General features: G+C 56.1%; 6 protein-coding genes across 6 annotated transcripts; 5 read left to right on the top strand and 1 right to left on the bottom strand.

The window, feature by feature from the left end:
• Nucleotides 1-939: 939 nt before the first annotated feature.
• CCOS01_13229 (uncharacterized protein) lies at nucleotides 940-2025 on the bottom strand (the record flags this gene model as incomplete). Its single annotated transcript, XM_060461375.1, has 3 exons — nucleotides 940-1197; nucleotides 1490-1620; nucleotides 1653-2025. 3 exons carry the CDS (start codon nucleotides 2023-2025, stop codon nucleotides 940-942), a joined length of 762 nt encoding a protein of 253 aa, XP_060307803.1.
• Nucleotides 2026-2366: 341 nt separating this feature from the next.
• CCOS01_13228 (uncharacterized protein) lies at nucleotides 2367-2842 on the top strand (the record flags this gene model as incomplete). The annotated part of the gene is made up of 2 exons (XM_060461374.1): nucleotides 2367-2494; nucleotides 2596-2842. The coding sequence occupies 2 exons, from the start codon at nucleotides 2367-2369 to the stop codon at nucleotides 2840-2842; spliced, it is 375 nt and encodes a 124-aa protein (XP_060307802.1).
• A 1802-nt stretch (nucleotides 2843-4644) lies between these two features.
• On the top strand, nucleotides 4645-7845 carry CCOS01_13227 (uncharacterized protein; the record flags this gene model as incomplete). Its single annotated transcript, XM_060461373.1, has 3 exons — nucleotides 4645-5131; nucleotides 5215-7625; nucleotides 7702-7845. Coding segments are annotated over 3 exons (3042 nt in total), but the record flags the coding sequence as incomplete, so codon positions are not given.
• A 3411-nt stretch (nucleotides 7846-11256) lies between these two features.
• CCOS01_13226 (fungal specific transcription factor) lies at nucleotides 11257-13967 on the top strand (the record flags this gene model as incomplete). Its single annotated transcript, XM_060461372.1, has 6 exons — nucleotides 11257-11658; nucleotides 12039-12121; nucleotides 12188-12805; nucleotides 12878-12987; nucleotides 13042-13743; nucleotides 13864-13967. 6 exons carry the CDS (start codon nucleotides 11257-11259, stop codon nucleotides 13965-13967), a joined length of 2019 nt encoding a protein of 672 aa, XP_060307800.1.
• A 712-nt stretch (nucleotides 13968-14679) lies between these two features.
• On the top strand, nucleotides 14680-14988 carry CCOS01_13225 (uncharacterized protein; the record flags this gene model as incomplete). The annotated part of the gene is made up of 1 exon (XM_060461371.1): nucleotides 14680-14988. One exon carries the CDS (start codon nucleotides 14680-14682, stop codon nucleotides 14986-14988), a length of 309 nt encoding a protein of 102 aa, XP_060307799.1.
• Nucleotides 14989-16301: 1313 nt separating this feature from the next.
• On the top strand, nucleotides 16302-18753 carry CCOS01_13224 (uncharacterized protein; the record flags this gene model as incomplete). Its single annotated transcript, XM_060461370.1, has 4 exons — nucleotides 16302-16386; nucleotides 16456-16526; nucleotides 16578-17882; nucleotides 17944-18753. 4 exons carry the CDS (start codon nucleotides 16302-16304, stop codon nucleotides 18751-18753), a joined length of 2271 nt encoding a protein of 756 aa, XP_060307798.1.
• Nucleotides 18754-19381: the final 628 nt, after the last annotated feature.

Genomic DNA, 19381 nt, shown 5'->3' with positions numbered 1-19381 from the left:
AGATTGACCGTTTCTCCATGCTCATCTCAAGCGCGAGGGTGTCACTGGGCATCTATTCTGTACAGGAGGTGAGATTGGTGTGGCAGCCTGCAGAAGGCATCTGAAGCGGACGCGAGCCAGTTGAGATGGATGACGAAGAGCCAAGCTGGATGTTCCTTTGGGTACCTCGACGGTATGCGGGAGCCCGTTTTCGATGAGTCTAATGCTGGTCCAGCTTGTGCATGACACAGAAGACTTGTTGCTATTGACTTGATCCACTGAGAACAAGCAAGACTTCTGCCCATTACTCAGCTGTGACTGACAAGTTGCTGTCGACGTCGCCACGGGTAGAAATTGATTTGGGAAAACCTAAAACCCTTTCTTGGGTTTGGGCACGATTGCGCAGCCCTTGAAGCAGGCCGCAGCATGCCCCTTACAGCTGCCTTAGCTGAAATTAAGTCAACACCATCACCGGACAACAGGGTGCTGACTCTGGCAACCCCAAGGGTTCTTCTGTTGTGCCGGGGGCGATGGGGTTGCCGTTGGCGTTGGGTCCGGAGGAGTAGGGATGCCCTTGGATTTACCGGCACTCGACCTGCGGAACCGGAGCTGAAGGTTTGCAAGCGTCTTCGTTCGGGACTTTCCCCGATATTGTGCGTATGGAGGAAACGGGTCATTGTCATCGCGAGCCTTGGACCAGGAAGGCTCTGACATTCAGTGGTGAGTTTCGCACTTGCGTAGAAAACCAGAGCGTACGGAGTAACGGTGTCTCACCACGGTCGAACAAGGCAAGTCAATCAACTTGATGCAAAGAGACCACAACCACCAACAGGTTGGTGATCACTGTGGCGTTGGTTTTGACGATCTTGCCGGAGGGATGGGGTTGTTAAGGGTATGTTGTGGCTGTGGCAGTGTTCGCGGTATAGATGGTCCTAGTTTACCTTGAAGGGGACATGCTAGCTAGCGGAGGGATGCACCTTCCTTTCCAATCCCCAGAGTTTGTTGACGCGTGTCTAGTGTACGAAGAAGCTTCTTCGAAGGAAGGCTTGATGGAATTTGGGAGGGGGCTAACAAGAGAGTTTGCCCAAAGATGCTGTCAGGGGAGCGACTGCCACATGTTGTTCTTAACACACACACGCCGTCGAAGAGCATGAGCATCAAGGGGTAGAAGGCAATCTCTGTCTCTAATGAAGCTTGACAAAGTCTTTGAGTTTCTAGATGTAAAGAGAAAACTTCATCTGAAGAGTGTTGGAGGATCATCCTGAAGACTACAGATACAAAGTGGCATGTTTAACAGCGACAACTTGACCTTGAATGCAGCAAAGAAGACACTGGACGGGCCCTCGGAGTGGGCCCTCCGCGTGACTAGCAGCACTCAAATTGACTCGGTGTCATCCAAGTACCCTCTCCTCATACTAACCTCCATCTCTACTCCTCCGTCTCTACAGAGTACTCTTCATCCAATCCTCTCCTCCTCCCATGTCCCTTGCACACCTCTTCGTCGGGTCAACTCTTCCTCTACCGCACAGACCCCTGCTATGCGTCTTTCGTCTGAACGGGGGTTTGTACTGCCATGTACCGACAGCTCCAGCACAACCCACCAGCACCGAGCACCTGCGTCAGAAACCTGGAGAGTGCAGACTGGGGAAACGAGACAACTCATCTCCAGTGAACGCAGTAGAGGTTGCATATGTGGCGCGGCTCGACAGATGACGGATAGCGATGTCGTGCCGGACAGAAGAAACGGCGAGAGGCTGTAGAACCACCCGTAAACGCCACCCTTCCAGAGGTCCGCTTCCGCCTAGTTTTGGCTCCATTCCGTGCGCTATTGTCATGACGGCAACAGATTCTCTCTACGGAGTAGACGCCAACCAAAAGGGTCTTTCCCCCATGTCCTTGGCTCCCGTTTGGGCAATTTCCATCAAAGTATCCAACGAGAATCCGGGGCTTTCGACAGGGACGTCGTCCCCTTGGCTTGCGCGCGCTCTTTCGAGCGAAGGATTTCGTCTTGATCCCATCGCAAGCTTGGATCAGGAGGGTGAGCATGATAATGCCATCGGTTGACCCTTCCACCACACAAGTGCATGTCCACTGTATGACTTGCGGCTCGTAGCTGGGCACTTTGTAGTGACGCCATCTGGGAGGAAACGACCAGCAAAAAGTAGCAAAAGCCCATTTACGGTTGGTTCAGATGTTGGAAAGGAAGCTCGACTCCGTCACCCCGTCTATAGAAAGCATAACGAAAGGCACATATAGCGCCTCAAAGCTAGACGACCGACGAGTAGCTCCGAAATGGCCGGACCTTCTTCACGTCTGCCGTTTTCGTCGTAGCAGCGAACAACGCCACACAATTCTGTACCTATATCGGCACTTCGCTATACATAGGGATGAGAGAGCAAACCGCTAAGACCGGCGGGGGCGGGCAAGCCAAAGCCCTATGTACAAGGCACGCCAGAGGGAGAGGCTGCGTGTTCGTCGCTATACCGGACCAACGAGACTGGTTCCAACAACGGCGGTGCGTCTGCTACTCGGCTGCACTCAGACCGAACGAGAACTTGAACAAGCAAAGATAGCCTTCCGCCAAGCCGAATGGCATTATTGGCCGGGATGGCACAGTCCAGCGTACCAAGCTTGTTGCTCCCAGCCCACTTTGGGGCCGCGCCGGTGGAGGTCTGGAGACGAGCCTGAAGACTGGAGAAAGCGAGAGAGACTCAAGCTTCCAAGAGACGATTCCCCATCTTCTTCTCCCACCTCCTCGTTTACCCCCAGAGCCCAAAATGTGCCGCGCCAACACCCCCGCCCTCTTCGCTACTTCGTACGGAGTACAGCTGCCACACCACGCTATCTTCGGCCGACGTCCTAACCCAAGCAACAGTGACTGCCATGTTGTGACTAGGTAATTGTCCCGAGGCAGGCCAAAAACAAAGCCGAGCAAGACCATGGAAGCAGTGGGGATCCTGTCCCGGTGGGGAGGAAAAGGTTTGATGACAGTCCATGCCGTCTTGTCACCGCCATGTCATGCCTTGATCCTTCCAGAGGAATGGACCGGAAACGCGTTCATCACCCTCACCGGGCTGGCTCTAACCTTCACCTTGTTCTGCTATTGTTGATCAACCAACCGAACCCAATGCTGAGCCACACACTCTCTCTCATACAACCCCGTCGCTCCAACCAGGACGAGATGATCCATCATAGGGAGAAGGAGGATGGACCATGGATGGGATGAGCCCGTCGTTCTAGACCGGCGCAGCATCTTTTGGGGCATGTGGCCCTGTTCCTCGCCCAAAGATGCTCGTTGATTCTCCACATTCACACCCGTAAATGGCCGCCCGTCGCCAGTTTTCCTCTCGATGCCGTTCGTTGCTCCTCACCTTACTGTCGCCCATCGTCGAGCCATCACCCCTGTTCCCCTCATTGCAACCCTGCCCCGTCCTCGCATGCTATTATGTACAAGCGTCCCATATAATATAGCTAAGCCCGAGGAACCACAAAGTCACCATTTCGCTTCTTCCCCCCCTTCGAGAACCTTACCTGACGCGCCGTTGGTACGTCTGTACGTCTCTCTGTACATGCGCATGCGCTGCCGCTGAGCATCCTGTTCTCAATTTTAATTTTCTTCTCGAATCATTCGCGCGTGTCCCGTACATACATCCATCCTCTCGCTGCTTCTGCGGCCGCCGCCCTGTCTGTCACCAGCCGCCCTCCTCCACACCTTTCGCCCTTTTATCCCGCCGTTTACAGTATTCTACCAGTGTAAATGCGATGGTCCACGTTATCATACAGCAAGCGGACCAGCTAAACTGAGCAGTAACTCAACGGCTTGAACAGCATTCAGGTTCTATTGAACCATCTCTACATACGTGCCAAGCTTCGAGCGCAGGCCATCCGTCGAAGAGAGCCGCAGTGGACATCGAGAACTTGAAGGGAGGAGAGCTCCGAGCCAGACCACCGAAACGAACATCAACGTCGCATACAACCCTGGTGATACAGATTCGGAATAACCACTGTTTTCAAGCTTCCAAATTGCCTTGATATTACTACCTCGCACTTGGATTTACCAACCAATTGTTCAAGATACCCTTCCCGCCGCAGCACAACACGCGAGACACGGGACGCAACCAAACGACTCAACTATTTGGAACTCCCCCAATTGCGGCAACGACCGACAATCATAAACTTCACGGGTTGATCTCCAAGGGGTGAGTTAACTTGGGTCTCGGTCCCAATATTCCACTTTCACAGAAAGCTCTCTTTCGCTCAATCATCTTCTGCGCCGCACTCCTTCGAGCACCCTGTCGCTTGTCCCGTCTTCCTTACCCTGTCACCCAAGCCGTCTGTCTATACATCAACCCCGCCATGATTGTCGTTGCTCTATGCTGCGCCGTTCTCCAACGACGTTGCAGATCTCACGCCCACCACTTGTTCTCAGTTTAGCTCATATTACTATACCCCATGCCCATCCTTCTTCTCCGTCCCGCCCCCTTTTGCGCCCCCAACTATCCTAAACGGCCTACAGCAGTGCTGACCGAACCAGAAGTCACCTTGTGTTATTGAAGGCTCGCATATTATCTATCGCTTGCCCCAGTCTAAGGGAGCAACATCGCCAAAGCTGGTTGACATAACTCGTCTAACCACTTCGAATCCTTCCAGTCGCCCATCTCGTAGTCTTATTCACGTCCCTATCTGCATGAGAGAAGGCAGATAGTTGCTCGTTGTTCGAGTAGCACTTTCACCATTCAGCCACTACATCGCCAACAGCGGGCTTGGTCCCAGCACGAAGAAGACAGGATGCTGTCCAACCCGCTCCACCGCTTTTCGCCATACCATGGCATGCAGTCCAGCACCCTCTTCTCCAACGCCCACCATGTTCCCAACGGCCATGCCCACGCGAATGGTGTCGACCCCCTCGCGCCGAGCTCGCACTATGCGCTGCAACAGATTCAACAGCAGGTTGGGGGAGTCCACAGCCCACACCTCGCGCGAGCAGGCCCTCAGTCAACAAAACACCGTCAACACCCATACGGCGGCGGACCCGCGGGTCGTTCTTCTAGCACATCCGGCCCCGTTCGTAGGAGAATCAGTCGAGCCTGTGATCAGTGCAACCAGCTGCGTACAAAGTGCGATGGGCAACATCCCTGTGCCCACTGTGTAGGTAAGAAAGAATCAGTCCAATAGATGATCGGCGTGGCGTGGGGGAGCTGGGCTGGACTGGACTAGACTGACTGACATTTTCAGAATTCGGATTGGGCTGCGAGTACATCCGCGAGAGGAAGAAGAGAGGCAAGGCATCACGAAAAGACCTTGCCGCGCAAGCCGCCGCGCAAGCAGGGACAACGGGCGCAGATCAGGGCCCGAAATCGCCTTCCGACGACAATGGGCAGCCTTCGGAGCAGTCCGAGTCCAATAACGCCAAGGCAGCACCTTCACTAGGCACGACGACTTCTCAACACGGCCACATCGGCAAGGCCATCGACGAGCTCAGCGAGGAAGCCATGCATCAAAGCCAAAGGACCGGCTCACTCGATAGCATGGGAGATATGGTGAGCCACCAAGCCCACCTGGCAGCTCATCACGGGATGGACAGAGATCAACTCGAAAGCCCAACAACCATGGATCTCAACGGCTACGGGGGCGTCCACGGGGGATACGACAGGCAAGGCCTGGGCGCACACATAATGCCGGGACCGGCCCACGCAGCGTACGGTCCAAACCAGGGTGGCATATCAGCATATCCCGACATACCGTATCCCATGCAGACCCAGAGCCCAACGGCATATACCAACGGCGCGTCATTCCGGATCGCAGCCAGCCCGATCAGCGCATACCCCCTCGGTGGTGAGCCGACGTCTCCCGGGTGGATGTCCATGTCCTCTCCGCCGGCGGCGCAATACCAGTCTCATATGCCTCCGAGCAGCTACGGCCACCCCGGTCAACAGCAACTACGATACCCGGTCCTGCATCCTCTGATGCCCCATCTTGGAAACCTCATCCCGGCGGCTCTGGCATGCGACCTGATCGACCTCTACTTCGCATCCTCGTCCTCGGCACAGATGCACCCAATGTCACCTTACGTCCTGGGCTTCGTCTTCCGTAAGAGGTCTTTCCTCCACCCCAGCAAACCGAGACGATGCCAGCCGGCTCTGCTAGCCAGCATACTCTGGGTGGCAGCCCAGACGAGCGATGCACCCTTCCTGACCAGCGTCCCCTCAGCACGGGGCAAGATCTGCCAGAGGCTGCTGGAGCTGACCGTCAGCCTTCTCAAGCCGCTCATTCATACACCTTCCGGGGACACATCACCGGTGACCAGCCCCGCCATCGATGGCGTAGCACTTGGCGGGCTCGGCGTTGCGCTTCCTGGGTCAATCAGCATGGACGCGCTGACGGGCGAATCTGGTCCATTCGGAGCCGCCGGCACCCTCGACGACGTCATTACCTACATCCACCTCGCGACAGTCGTCTCCGCGAGCGAGTACAAGGGCGCGAGCCTGCGGTGGTGGAATGCGGCCTGGTCTTTGGCCAGGGAGCTGAAGCTTGGCCGTGAACTGCCGCCAACCCCTCTCTCCATGAACCAGAGCAACGGGCACGATGGTGATGGCGCAGACGGCGAGGTTGAAGATGACTTGGCAGGCAGCGGGCACCCGGGCGTCATCACGGAGGAGGAGCGCGAGGAGCGCCGAAGGATATGGTGGCTCACGTACATCGTCGACCGCCATCTAGCCCTGTGCTATAACAGGCCGCTATTCCTCCTCGACCTCGAGTGCGCCGGTCTGCTGCAGCCGATGGACGACACGGCGTGGCAGAATGGCGAGTTCAGACCCGCGCACGTCACGACAGACCCTAGCCTGGGCGGAGACGCCTCAACCGGTGCCGGCGGCGTATCGAGCGGCCGCGTGCGCGGTCCGCACTTTGAGTGTACGGGACACAGCATATTCGGTTACTTCCTGCCGCTCATGACGATCCTGGGTGAGATCGTAGACCTCCACCACGCCAGAAACCATCCGCGGTTCGGTGTGGGATTCCGCTCGGCTCGCGAGTGGGACGATCAAGCCAGCGAGATCACGCGCCATCTCGAGGCTTATGAAAAGAGCCTCGGGCGGTTCGAGCAGCTTCATCTCACGCGGGTTAACAACATTAACCTCGATGATAACGGCGACGTAGTAGTTAATCCTGAGGGTGGTAGCGTAGACCACGGTCCGATTGCTGACATTGGCACGCCCTCTGTCCACTCCGTCCACACAACCGCCTCTTCATCCCTCAACCGCATGACGGAGAGCGACATCCAGACCAAGATCGTTATGGCGTACGGTACGCACGTGATGCACGTGCTGCACATTCTGCTCGCGGGCAAATGGGACCCCATCAACCTTATCGATGACAACGACCTCTGGATCTCGTCGCAAGGGTTCATCACGGCGACTGGCCACGCTGTCTCGGCGGCCGAAGCTATCAGCCACATTCTCGAGTTCGACCCGGGCTTGGAGTTCATGCCGTTCTTCTTCGGTATCTACTTGCTCCAGGGATCGTTTTTGCTGCTCCTTATCGCGGATAAGTTGCAGCTTGAGGCGTCGCCCAGTGTCGTCAAGGCGTGCGAGACGATTGTGCGCGCGCACGAGGCCTGCGTTGTGACTTTGAATACAGAGTATCAGGTGAGCTTCTTTCTCTTTTCCCCCATGTCTTCTCCGTGCTCGAGAGACTTGGGTGCTGACTATTCTCCCTTTGTAGCGCAACTTTAGCAAGGTTATGCGAAGTGCTTTGGCGCAGGTCAGGGGTCGGGTGCCGGAGGATCTCCATGAGCAGCACCAGCGTCGACGGGAACTTCTTGCTCTGTACCGGTGGACCGGCGATGGTACAGGACTTGCGCTCTGATTTTTGGAACTTGGCCAGCGCGGCACAGCACATATGGCATTTGGGGAGTTTGGGAATATAGTGAAAGGGTTCATGGTAGATGAGAATACGGCCTTTGGGATGTCAAAAATAATGGAGGACGAGAGACGGATGGATGGAGTGCTGGAACAGGGTTACCGGTTACCTAGTGGAAAAGGGATTTCATTTTTCTCAAAGGGGCTGGAGTGAGGGGACAGTCACGGATAAGCGAAAGGAACTCCCCCATTTATTGCGAGTTTTGTTCTGAAAAGGTGTGCTGCGGCTTCAGTTGTTCTATGCCTCCAGTTGATTGCTGGGTTTTGCTGTGTTGGTTTTATGGTGTTTTGGTGGATGGACAGCGGGTTGAGGATAAGCAATGTACCAGACAGGCCTCGCTCGAGGCTTCTCCCAGGCCTGGGTAGCGGATAGAGACTTGATGAAGGAGAGTTGAGTAGAAAGAAAACTGCTGTCTCTTGGACGATGCCTGCCGCTGTTGTGACTCTCAGTTGCATGTCGATGTCTTGAGCACAACCAACAAAACATACGAATCCGAGTCAACGTTAGTAATTGGGTAGTGTTGAATATTTCCATGACCAGAAGCAGCTGACAACAATTAGCAAAATTGGCGTCTCTACCAATAAACCACGTATATAAAGGGCATGAGTAAATGAGGATTCAGCACTCGGCCACCCGGATTCAACATGCACTCAAGGTGACGATAGGCCCACCATTCGCTCAATACAAGACTACAGATGCAGAAGATATACGAAGAGAGGCAAAAGAGGAAATAGGGTATCCCTACAGTACCAAAATGGGATACATCGCAAAAGAAATGCGTCGAGGGGGAATCGAACCCCCGGCTCCCCGACGCTGCTGGATGGCAACGGAGAATTTTACCACTAAACCATCGACGCGGCTTGTGATTGGATGCTTCCATTTGCTATTCGTCTGTTCATAAAGTCCGTGATCCCAGAGGGCGGGCACATAGCCGGGCGGCCGCTTTGTGTGGGCTTTCTATCTCGCAGGGGTCGCGTACCCGAAAAACCGGCAGGCGACATCGGCGGTCTCCTGGGGGTCAAGGCGCGATTCGCAAGAGAGCCGAGGTGGATGTCGTCTGAAGCCTCAGCGTGGTCTTTTGCCAGTCAGAGCTGTTGTGAGACAAAGAGCCTGGGAAGCAGAAGGCTGCGAGTAAGGGGCTCATATTGAAGCTGTGGCACTCGAGACGAGGTCATTGTTGAAAAGGGTTTCTGGTTGACAGTTGGGGGCGCTTTCTGGTTGCACTGGTGACGTCGATGTTCGGGTAGAAGTGCGAACGCGCAGATGGGGAGAGGAAAACTCCACTGGGGCAGGGGAGTTCGCGGCAGGCAAAAGAAGCACGGCAGCGTATCTGGGCAGAGAGAGGACGCATGAGAATGGATCTATTGGATGCTGCATTTCGTTCTCGCTCACCTTGATCCATTCGGTCAGTGATATCTGCGAATTGGGTAAGACATCATGGTGTTCAAGCAGGATACTAGGTAAAGCTACCCGTTCTTTTGAGAATGCAGAGCTTGTTCTGTGCCGCGAATGATGTCTGCATCTAGTATACGCAGTGCCCGTGTCTGATCAGTCCTCTCTTTCTTTCTCACTCTCACGAAGAAGCAAGTCAAAAGAGCTCAAGTTTTCCAAGGGCAAGGCACTAGAAGTCTAGAGCCTGTTTTCAACCAACGGATCTACGGATATACAGGATATTTCAGAAATGTCAAGGGTTCGTATGATCCAGGTCCTGGAACTGGCATCACACCCGTCTGCAGTCTGCATGGTGGAATGGTGGAATGGCGGCACTCGGGGAGGCTTTCCCGGCGAATCTGACCTGGGTTTCTGGGGCCCGAGACAAGACAAGCCTTTTTGCCCCAGCGTGGTTTAGTGCTGATCTGCCCACCACTGTAGCATGCCATGGGTAGAGCCCATGAGGTGGTGGGCGGAGGAGCCAAGGATGGATTGAGTGGTTGAGTTGCTTGCCTGGATCGAAAGAAACCCCCAGCCATCAATGATCAAAGCAGGCAACACAGAAGCAAGCCTTGCGCCGTTGACCGGCCGGCAGTTGGATTCGGGGGCTTGGCCTCTTGGATGGATGGGCTTCCAAGAGGAGGGTTTGCTGTATTCGTACACATGTCTTGCTGTATGGCCATGAACCGTGGGTAAGGATCCTCACCTCGGTGTCTTCCCGCTCAACGTTTTTATCAGATCCGATGGTAGGCGGATGATGGAGAGGCAAAAGGTAAGGTAACCTGGAAGATGGGACGGCTGGGGGTTGTATTGCCCGTTGCAATGATCAAGGGGCGGGCGGGCGCGTTGATGCTGCGCGTATTCGTTCTTTGCCCCCATCGATCGCGGATTTCCCTCCGTGAGTAAATTGGTCATCCATCGTGTTGGATCATGGAACCTGGGAACCGGTACCAGGTAATGGAACTGGTTCAAGACGTTCAAGACAAGGCCTGCTGTTTATGAAGCTGTTGATTCCAATATGAACTTTGGTTGCTCAATCTCATGACCTGGATTAGCTCGTCGGATACCTAGTGAACGGCGTTTCCCCTCTTTTCTTCGAGTGCCCTTGTTCATTTGTTGGAGAGAGAGAGAGAGAGAGAAAGAGAGCGAGACGTTCCGCCGTGTCGCTCCCGGCCAAGTGCCCCAGTCCCGGCCAGGCTGAGAAAGAGAGTTTCCCTCTCCCCCAATTCCCGCCGCGTTCCGCACGTTCTCTCCCTTTCCCTTTTGTTTCCCTCCTTATTCCCATCGCAATCTCCCCCCTTCGTTGTGTGTGACGCCGCCGCCGCACCGCATTTCACACTGCCTCTATCACCTGTTTATTCCCAGCGCAACACCGCGCAAACACACACATCCCTCCGGCCTTTTTGAGCACCGGCGACACCGATACCGACACGGATCAAATCACTATACTTTTCCCGGGAAACTTTGCGCAAAGCCCGCCGCCGCCGCGCCGAGTTGTTGCTCATCCACTCCGTCTGTCCTCCGCTTCTTCAAATCTTGGCCTTTATTCCCGGCGGAAACGGAGGCACCGCATTGGAAAGCTCTCAACCAACCCGGCCGGTTGCGACGTCCGGGCAATCTAATTGTTCGAATCGGTCACAGTGTCTAATTATCCCGTAAACTCTCTTACGACGCTCCGCCCGGACAGTCAACCGCCGGCTCAATTGAGCTTCTTTCGGTGAAGCATCGCCGTGGGCGTGCCGCAAGCGGGAACAAGCAGCAGGAATTGATTCGACTGCCTGTTCACTCATCTTCGCGGCGCCATTGACAGTCGACATCAAATCGGTCTTGGCACCGACCGCTCATCTAACAACGTAATTCAATCGTTGTTGATTCACACCTTCAAGTCGTTCAATTGAGACGCGCGCAACGTTCCCACCGCCCGTCATGGCGCCCAAAAATCATCTCCCACATCCCCAGCCGCAACCCTTCACGCCGAGCTCGGCCTCAACAGCCTACGCATCGCCAGTACCAGAACATGGGCGTCTACCATCACTCACTCATCCACAAAACGGAGGAGTAGCAGCTGCCGCACTCTCACCGACGACATCAGCGGCATCGGGACCGTCGTACTCGACGCCCGTCGCGCGGCAGCAAACGGCGACACCGAAAAGCTACGGCAACGGCAGCGGCAACGGCAACGAAACTCATCACCAACACCCGGATGAGAGCGTCGACGGCAACTCGGCTAGCCCCGATGACGGCGGCGACAAGGGCCCTGCGAGGAAGAAGCAGAAGCGGAATAAGCCTACGTTGTCGTGCTTTGAGTGCGTTGAGCGCAAGACTAAGGTAGGTTTCATTCATTTTTGTATCTCACTGTCTGCCTTTTTGCTATCTGTGCTTCATGCCTTGTTCTTCTCGTTCCGTGTTTTCATCTGATCTGATTTCTCATCATTGCGTGCTTATGCCCCCACACTGAATTGTGCTGTTGGTTCGAGTGTACCAATGCGACTAAAGTTCAATGTCATATCAAGAGGTCTTCTTGATCATTGGGCACATGATGCTATTTGCACGACGTGGGGATACGATATTCGATGCTCTCAGGCTTGATACATGGCATGCATACGATGTAAACCACGTCGTATCAAGTGCTGTTGCTCTCAAAGTAAAAGCAGCAGGCCTGTCAAATCCACCAAGTCAAGCCAAAGAATATGCTAACACGCACGCAGTGTGACCGAGGTCGACCCAACTGCCTAGCATGTATCAAACGCCAGACGGAATGCCAATATGCAGCCGTGGCCACGATCCTCGAGTAAGCACGCTCACAGCCCTCGCGACTGTTGTCGAGACCCTCGGAACACAACTAACAAGAGAGCAGAGAAACAACAAGATCCCTCGCCAACGGCCGCCGCATGACAAAACCCCCGAAACCAAAAGGCCCAGGCGACATCTCCACCATCCCAAACGTAGCAGACAGAGGCCTCATCGAAGGCCGCGGCTTCACCTCCCGCGGCTCCGTCGGCTCCGTCGCCTTCTCCTCCTCCACGGGCCTCCTCTCCAACGTACCTTACTCCTTACCCACGGCCAGCAACGTCTTCGGCATCGGCTCAGAGCACCCCTTTGCAAACTACTGGACCTGCGAGGGCGGCCTGCCCGAGGTCATCTCCGTCCTTCCCGAGAAAGTCCAGGCCGACATCCTGCTGGCGCAGTACTTTGAGTGCGTCGACCCGGTCTACCCCATGATCCACCGGCAGACCTTTTACGCCGACTATGAGCACTTTTGGAGCCTCAGCGCCGAGGAGAAGAACCGCGTCGATGCGGCGTTTGTGGGGCTCATCTTTGTGATGCTCGCGCTGGGCACGCAGTTCGTGACGTCGAGTTCGCCAAACGATGCGAAGCAGACGGCGGAGTTTTACGCGTCGGCGAGTAACCAGGCGCTGCGCATGTTTTCGTACTTGAGTGCTGCTTCGTTGCGCTCTATCCAGTCCATGGTGTTGTAAGTGAGCCCCCTTTTTATGTGAAATCTGCGTGTAGCCATCTTGAGAAAAGTTGATACTGACTGGACCAGGTTGACGTACTTCCTGATCAACGACAACCACGCCTCGGACGGGTGGGCGTTTGCCGGCATACTCATCCGGCAGGCCTACGCAATGGGTCTACATCGTGACCCCAATATTGGTACGAGCATTCAAATCATCTACCAAAGAGCACCAAAACCTAACACCATCACAGTAACCCCCGACGCCCCCATCTTCGAAAAGCAACAACGCCGCAAACTCTGGCAAGCCGTCCTCCTCCAAGACACCTTCCTCACAGTCCTCCTCTCCCTCCCCCCGTCCGCAACCCACACCGACGTCTCCGTCGAAGACCTCGTCGACGACGGCTCCGCCATCGCCTCCTCGGACCCGACAGACATCGCCTACATCCGCGGCTCCTGGACCCTCGCCAACCTCGTCCAGGAAACGATCTGCTCCCCGCGCTCTCTAGACCTCCCCATCTGCGCCACCGTCCGCCACAAGTCCAAACTCATCGCCGACTTCCGCTGCGTCTACCGCTCGTTCCCGGACGTCTTCCGGTCCTGGGACGCCGAGAGCCTCGCGAGCCTCGCGCGGACGAACAAGCGCGTCGTGAGGCAGACGCTGTTCTTGACGAGCAATTATCACCACAACATCATGCTCGTGTACGCGTCCGAGAGCGCAGAGTGTCCTTCGAACACGCGGGGCACGCTGGAGGCGGCGCACGAGGCGATTACGTCCTTCTTTCTGCTGTTTGACATCTTCGAGCTCGAGGCGAGGGTGTGGTGGGTTTTCAACCACCGCGCGTTCCTCGAGGCGCTGTGTATCGGGAGCGTGCTGCGGGAGATGGGCAAGGACCCTGTCGCGGCGGAGGAGGCGGATCGGGATCCGTTGTTCCAGAGGGCTAGGAGCGACATTGGTGAGTTGTTTTACCCCCCTTATTCTATCTTTTCTCTCTTTCTCGTTTCCGTCATTCTGTGATTTGTGTTTTCTCACTCCCTGGCTTCATGTCCACTGTGTGCTAATCAACGTGATGCAGCAAAAATGATCAAGATCATGGTGTTGATGGGCGAGGGCGAGCAAGGGTCCGACGTAGCGCGGGCCCGTGTGCAAGTGTTGAAGGACCTCCTGCCACCCTTGTAAGATGTCGGTGCCGGTATGATTGCTTGTTCATGCTCTCTAGGCTATGGCGGGGTCTGTTCTACGATTTTACCTGTCAATCTAGGGGGCAGAACCGCAGAGTTGCGATTGTTTCGCAGATCACTTGATTCCCTGGTTGGGGGGGGGGGGGGGCGAAAGAGTCCGAGAGCCATGTTACATACATGCAACTCTTATTGCGTAGTAGTTGACGCGTGGATGGGTGGGATTGTTGACTACACATTTTGTTTCTTGGGTGGTCAGTGGTGTAAAGCTTGAGCCTCGAGGAGTTGCGTGGTCTTTGTCCAGGCTTGTTTTGTTCTGTTTGTTGGTTCGTCTCGTACATCTATCTCCCTTACCGGCCCTGCATGCGTATCCGTAGGTTAAACCAACCATTTAGCAGTCTACGGCGGGGCGAGAAGGGGGTTGGCCGGGGAGAACGGAGGAAGGGGGGCGTATCCGGCATACTCATTCATCTTTCGTAACATTACAAGATACGGACGGGTATTCCCACATTCGGGCGTTCTCACGGGACATGCTTGTAGGTTTACGTTGGAAAGAGACTACCTTAGTGTATTGCTTAATCATAGGCGAACGAGCCTTCTTTCCTCTTCATCAGGTTCTTCTCCTCCCCCTTCTCTCTGCATTGGGTCTGGTCTCTTTGAGCCCCCGAACTTTGTCGTACCACGTGTTCCACGCCGTCGTCATTTAAAGGTGGATGGCCTCGTGGCCATTGATTCGGCTATCAGTCGAGCAGGACCCGCGCGCCCACGGCGGCAACGAGGACGGACAGTCTGTGACATGCCAAAATGGGTCGGCTGTAATGCGCATGGCCACCCATTTCCGTTCGTTCTACTGCGTAGGTGGGATGGGTGCAAATAGTTCCACCCGATCGTGGACCGAGGGACCGAAAATAATCAAACAACCCCTAGGCAAAGGACCAGAAGCGGCGTGGCCGTCCAGGAAGTCGGGAAGCAAAAATGCGCGTCCAGCAGAGGTGCAGCGCAGCAGTGCCGGATTCCCATGAGTTCATCACTTCATCGCCTCGACGGTGGAGACCCCGTCGCCTCGGAAGACTAGCGCCGCCCCCCACGTTCCGGTGCTTAGCCCGTGGTTCGGGATCCACCCGACAGTGCGGTTTGTTCAACAGTGAGAACACAGGGGACCAACAGCAGAGGCCAGTCTCACAGCAAACGGGACAATGCAGCAGTCTCTGCACATTCTGATAGTCTGGGAGTCTAGCTGCAGTGTATCCGTACTACGTAGTCAGCAGGGCGGCAACACCATATACTACTACCTTTCTTGGTACTAGTGTTGGTGTTGTGTTTGGTCGAGAAGAAACAGGAGCAGAAATAATTCCCAGGGCCATCGCATCAACCCCACCAGTCCGGTGCTTAGCTAACATGCGCTGGTTCCCATTGGCTCTTTGAGAAAGTGGATCCCGGCGCGGGACTGGCAGTTCGGAGTGCACGAGCCAAGCAGTAAGTACGTACCTGACCGAATTCGAGGGACTCGTCAGCTCATCGACGCTGATTGGCCACCACCGGTCCAGCGGCGCCGAGAGGATTGCGCAGCTCACGCAGCCCCAATCTACGCAGCGCAGGTTGGCAGGTGCGAGTGTCCCTGAATGTGCCCACTTGCCTCTTTGCTCTCACTGTCAGTGTACTTCGTACCTTACCTTCGAGGGAAGGGACTGCGCGTCCCTCGACACTGCCTCTCTCCTTCCCTGGGTGTGTTTGTTTCCATCTTTTGCCATCCTTCAAGTTTCACTCTTTCTCTTTTCTCATTCCTTCCTCACCAATCTCAGTTCGTCACTTTTCATTCTCCGTGGAAAGTGTGAATACCTTCCATTCGTTCTTCTTTTCCATAATTGTTTCGTTTTCACTAAGGAGGGGGTTTTGTAAGTGCGGGTGTGAGAGAGTGAGACATCATCGACGGTGTAAGACGACTGGACTAGCAACAAATAAGTTGGCACACCGAACCAACGCACACCACCAGCCAATACACGACTCGACAACTCACATATCTACTACGTACACCTACCCAGGCAGCCATTTATCACCTTACCCTGCCGTCCACTCTCCGTCATTCCTTCACCCTTCACTCCTCGTCAACCCGACCTAACCTAACTCAACTCAACGCATCGCAACAACAAAAGGACGACTAAAAGGACGACTGACGACAAGGACCCATTTGGTCCAGGCAGAGGGATTTCTCAAATACGAACATTTGGGGATTTGTAACCTACTTGGACAAGCAAGGGGTTGACGACCGTTGAGTCTCGACGAGGGCAAACCTCATATCCCATCCAACAACCAAACATCCCCCAAACCGCCAATCATGCGTGGCTTGGCGCAGGCTCTCCTGCTCGCGCCGGCCCTCGTCGGCGCTGCTCCGTCCAAGATTGGTATGGAAAAGGCCACCGGTATGTATTCTCCTCTCATCTCGCATTCCGCAGTCTCATCGTCATTTCATCATGACTAATATCTTCCAGATGCCTCACCATCAACCTTTGTCACCTTTGCCATCCCACCGGGCTTCAACGAGGACCAGACCAAGCCCTACGTTAGTTCATCCCCTGATCATCGGAAGCATCTCAAACCTAACACATCACAGACCCTCCACTTGGAAGTCCTCGAGGCCCCTTCCCCCTGCGCCTACCCTAACATCAAGATCAATGACAACGCCCTCTCCCAGGGCGGTCACACTCTCGGCCGCGGCACCTTTGCCGGCGACCACGACGGGTCGACCTTCATCGCCTCCTGGTCCGCAACCTGCGCCGGCGACGAGCAGCTCCTCCGCTTCACCCTCGAGTCCCTCTCCGGCCGCACCCTCGCCTCCGATCTCGCCTTTGTTGCTCGCTTCCGCCAGACCGCCCCCGCCGCCATCATCGAGGTCGCCGGCAACGTTCGCACTTCGGACGCCCACCCGCCTCCGCCCTCCCAGACGCTCCCCGAGTTCGAGGGACACCCTCCTCGCCCGGGCGACGACGAGGATGGACTCCTCGAGGATCCTCCTTTCCCCCCGCCGCCACATCACCATGTTGGCAACCACCCGGATAACCACCCCGGCGAGCAGGGACAGCGTCCTCACCGCCGCCCTCACCACCCCGAGGAGCACCCCGAGCTCGATGAGAAGGCCCTGGCGGAGCTTGACGACCTCGAGTGCATGCGCCATCAGCTCCACGCCTTGAAGCACGCCATCCACGAGAAGGAATCCCGCCTCGCCCAAGAAAACGGCATCTTCCCTCCCAGCCACCGCGGCTTCCGCTCCTGCGACTCCTTGAAGTGCGTAATCGACACCCTCATGCACCGCGTCCGCGGAGGTGGTGGCCCCGGCTTCCACGGCAAGGGCCGTCACCCCGGAGGCAGAAGAGAAGGCCACCACCACGACCGTCGTCCCCACGGTCCTCCCCCTTCGTGCCCAGGCTTCCCCTTCCCCGGACACGGCGGCAACCACACCAAGGGAAACCACACCGAGCCCCCGCCACCTGGTCCCCCTCCTCCAGGCTTCTGCCACTGCCTGCCGCCCCCTCCCGAGGGTCCTCCCGATGGACCCCCTGAGGATGCCCCTGAGCCTCCCCCGAGAGGACCTCACCACGGCCCTCCTCCCCCGCCGTTCGACGAGCTTCCTCATGGACCTCCTCACGACCACCACGGCCCACCGCCGCCTCCTCCCCCTCCTCCTTTTGACGGACCTCACGGACACCACGGCGGTCCTCCTCCTCCTCCCCCGCCTCCTCATGATGGCCCCGGTTCCCACGGTCACCACGGCCCTCCTCCTCCTCCCTTCGATGGCCCTCACCACGGCGGTCCTCCCGGTCCCCCGGGCCCTCCACCCCCGGGACCCCCGCCCGACTTTGAGCATGAGCACCCCCTTGACCACGAAGGCGACCACCGCGGCCCTCACGGTCACCACGGCGTAAGTCCATCCCCCTTTCTCCCCTCTTCACAAGACCAGCAAAGACTAACACTCCCAACAGCCCCCGGGATTCCCCCCTCCTCCCCCAGGCCCTCACGGCGGCCCGCACGGAGGCCCACATGGACCCCCTCACGGGCCCCCTCACCTCCCCCTCCCCGCCAAAATCTCCGTCGCGGTCCTCCTCTTCATCGGAATCCTGGCCCTCCTCCGCGCCGGCATCCTCTCCCGCTCCTCCTCCTCTAGATCCTCCCGCCACAGCGACGAGTCCCGCGCAGAGCGCCGCGAACGCAAAAACTCCCGCCGCGCCCTCCGCCGCGACTACCGCGAAGCCCGCAAGGAAGCCTTCAAGGCCACCCTCACAGACTTCTGGTCCCGCATGTTCACCACCGCTGGCACCACGGCAGGAGACGAGGAGAAGCAGGCGTTCATGAGCAGCCGGCCCTCCATCTCCGAGTCTGAGAGGGACTTTGAGACGATGGAGAGCATGACGGATGAGATTACCGAGTTCCGTAACGCTGCTACCCTTGTTTCGGAGATGGTTGCTGCCGAGGAGCGGAGGCAGAGGATGAGGGAGCAGCAGCAGCAGCAACAGCAACAGCAGCAGATGCCGTGCCAGCACCAGCACCAGCACCACCTCATGCCCTCCCACTTCCAGCGCCCCGCCATCATCACCCCTCCCTCCCCGACGACTGCGTTCGCAGAGTACATGGGCGACGACGTGCTCCCCGCCTACGACGAGCACGCCGCGCCGTCGGTGATCGTCTCGGACGGATTCAGCAGCTACACGCCCGGGTCCAGCGACTATACCCCCAGCGCGGGGTCGGATACGGCGTCCAACATTGATGATGTCCTGGGAGAGACCAAGAACTAGACTCCTGTAAAGTAGTCTTGTCTTTTGTCCGAGCATGTAGAGAAGGAGAGGGGATGTATATGGAGTGCAGTGAAAAGAGAGTCGGTTTTTTGAGTATAAATCATTGATATTTAGTAGAGATATCCCGCATCTATATCACATCTATTTTTTTTTTCTCTCTTACGCATTTTTATTTGTGTTTTTTTGCTATGTATATATATATTATCTAGGTGGGCGGCGTTTATTGGCCCGCGGGCTACACAGGAGTAGTGTCGTGGATTGTATGAGTGTCGATATAGATACTCATAGCCATTAAGAGATGAAAAGATAATCACGATTAACAAGAACTGATTCGAACACATCAAGTATCCAACCAAGAGTGCAAAGTAAAGCAAGCATTAGTGAGCGAAATTCATGCCGTCATCCCAAAGTCCGTGGCCGTTGAAAATCGCTGGTGATAAAGAGGGAGAAGGGAATCGAGAGGTTTCGCGCATGTGGTTGTTGGATGCGAATGCATTGGATGCGCAATCTGCGGGTGGGTGTGGAAGTTGCTGTGAATGCGATGTCCGTTCTGCCTTGTTCGACGTTTATCATAGGCACATTATGAACATTTTTTACTGCCCATCACGGAGAGGTATTTGGCACCATG

Source organism: Colletotrichum costaricense (assembly GCF_030867565.1).
Source record: "Colletotrichum costaricense strain IMI 309622 chromosome Unknown Scaffold_17.1, whole genome shotgun sequence".
Classification (NCBI taxonomy): Eukaryota; Fungi; Ascomycota; class Sordariomycetes; order Glomerellales; family Glomerellaceae; genus Colletotrichum; species Colletotrichum costaricense.
The sequence above is the reverse complement of the archived record's forward strand: the minus strand, read 5'-3'. Positions and strand labels throughout refer to the sequence as shown.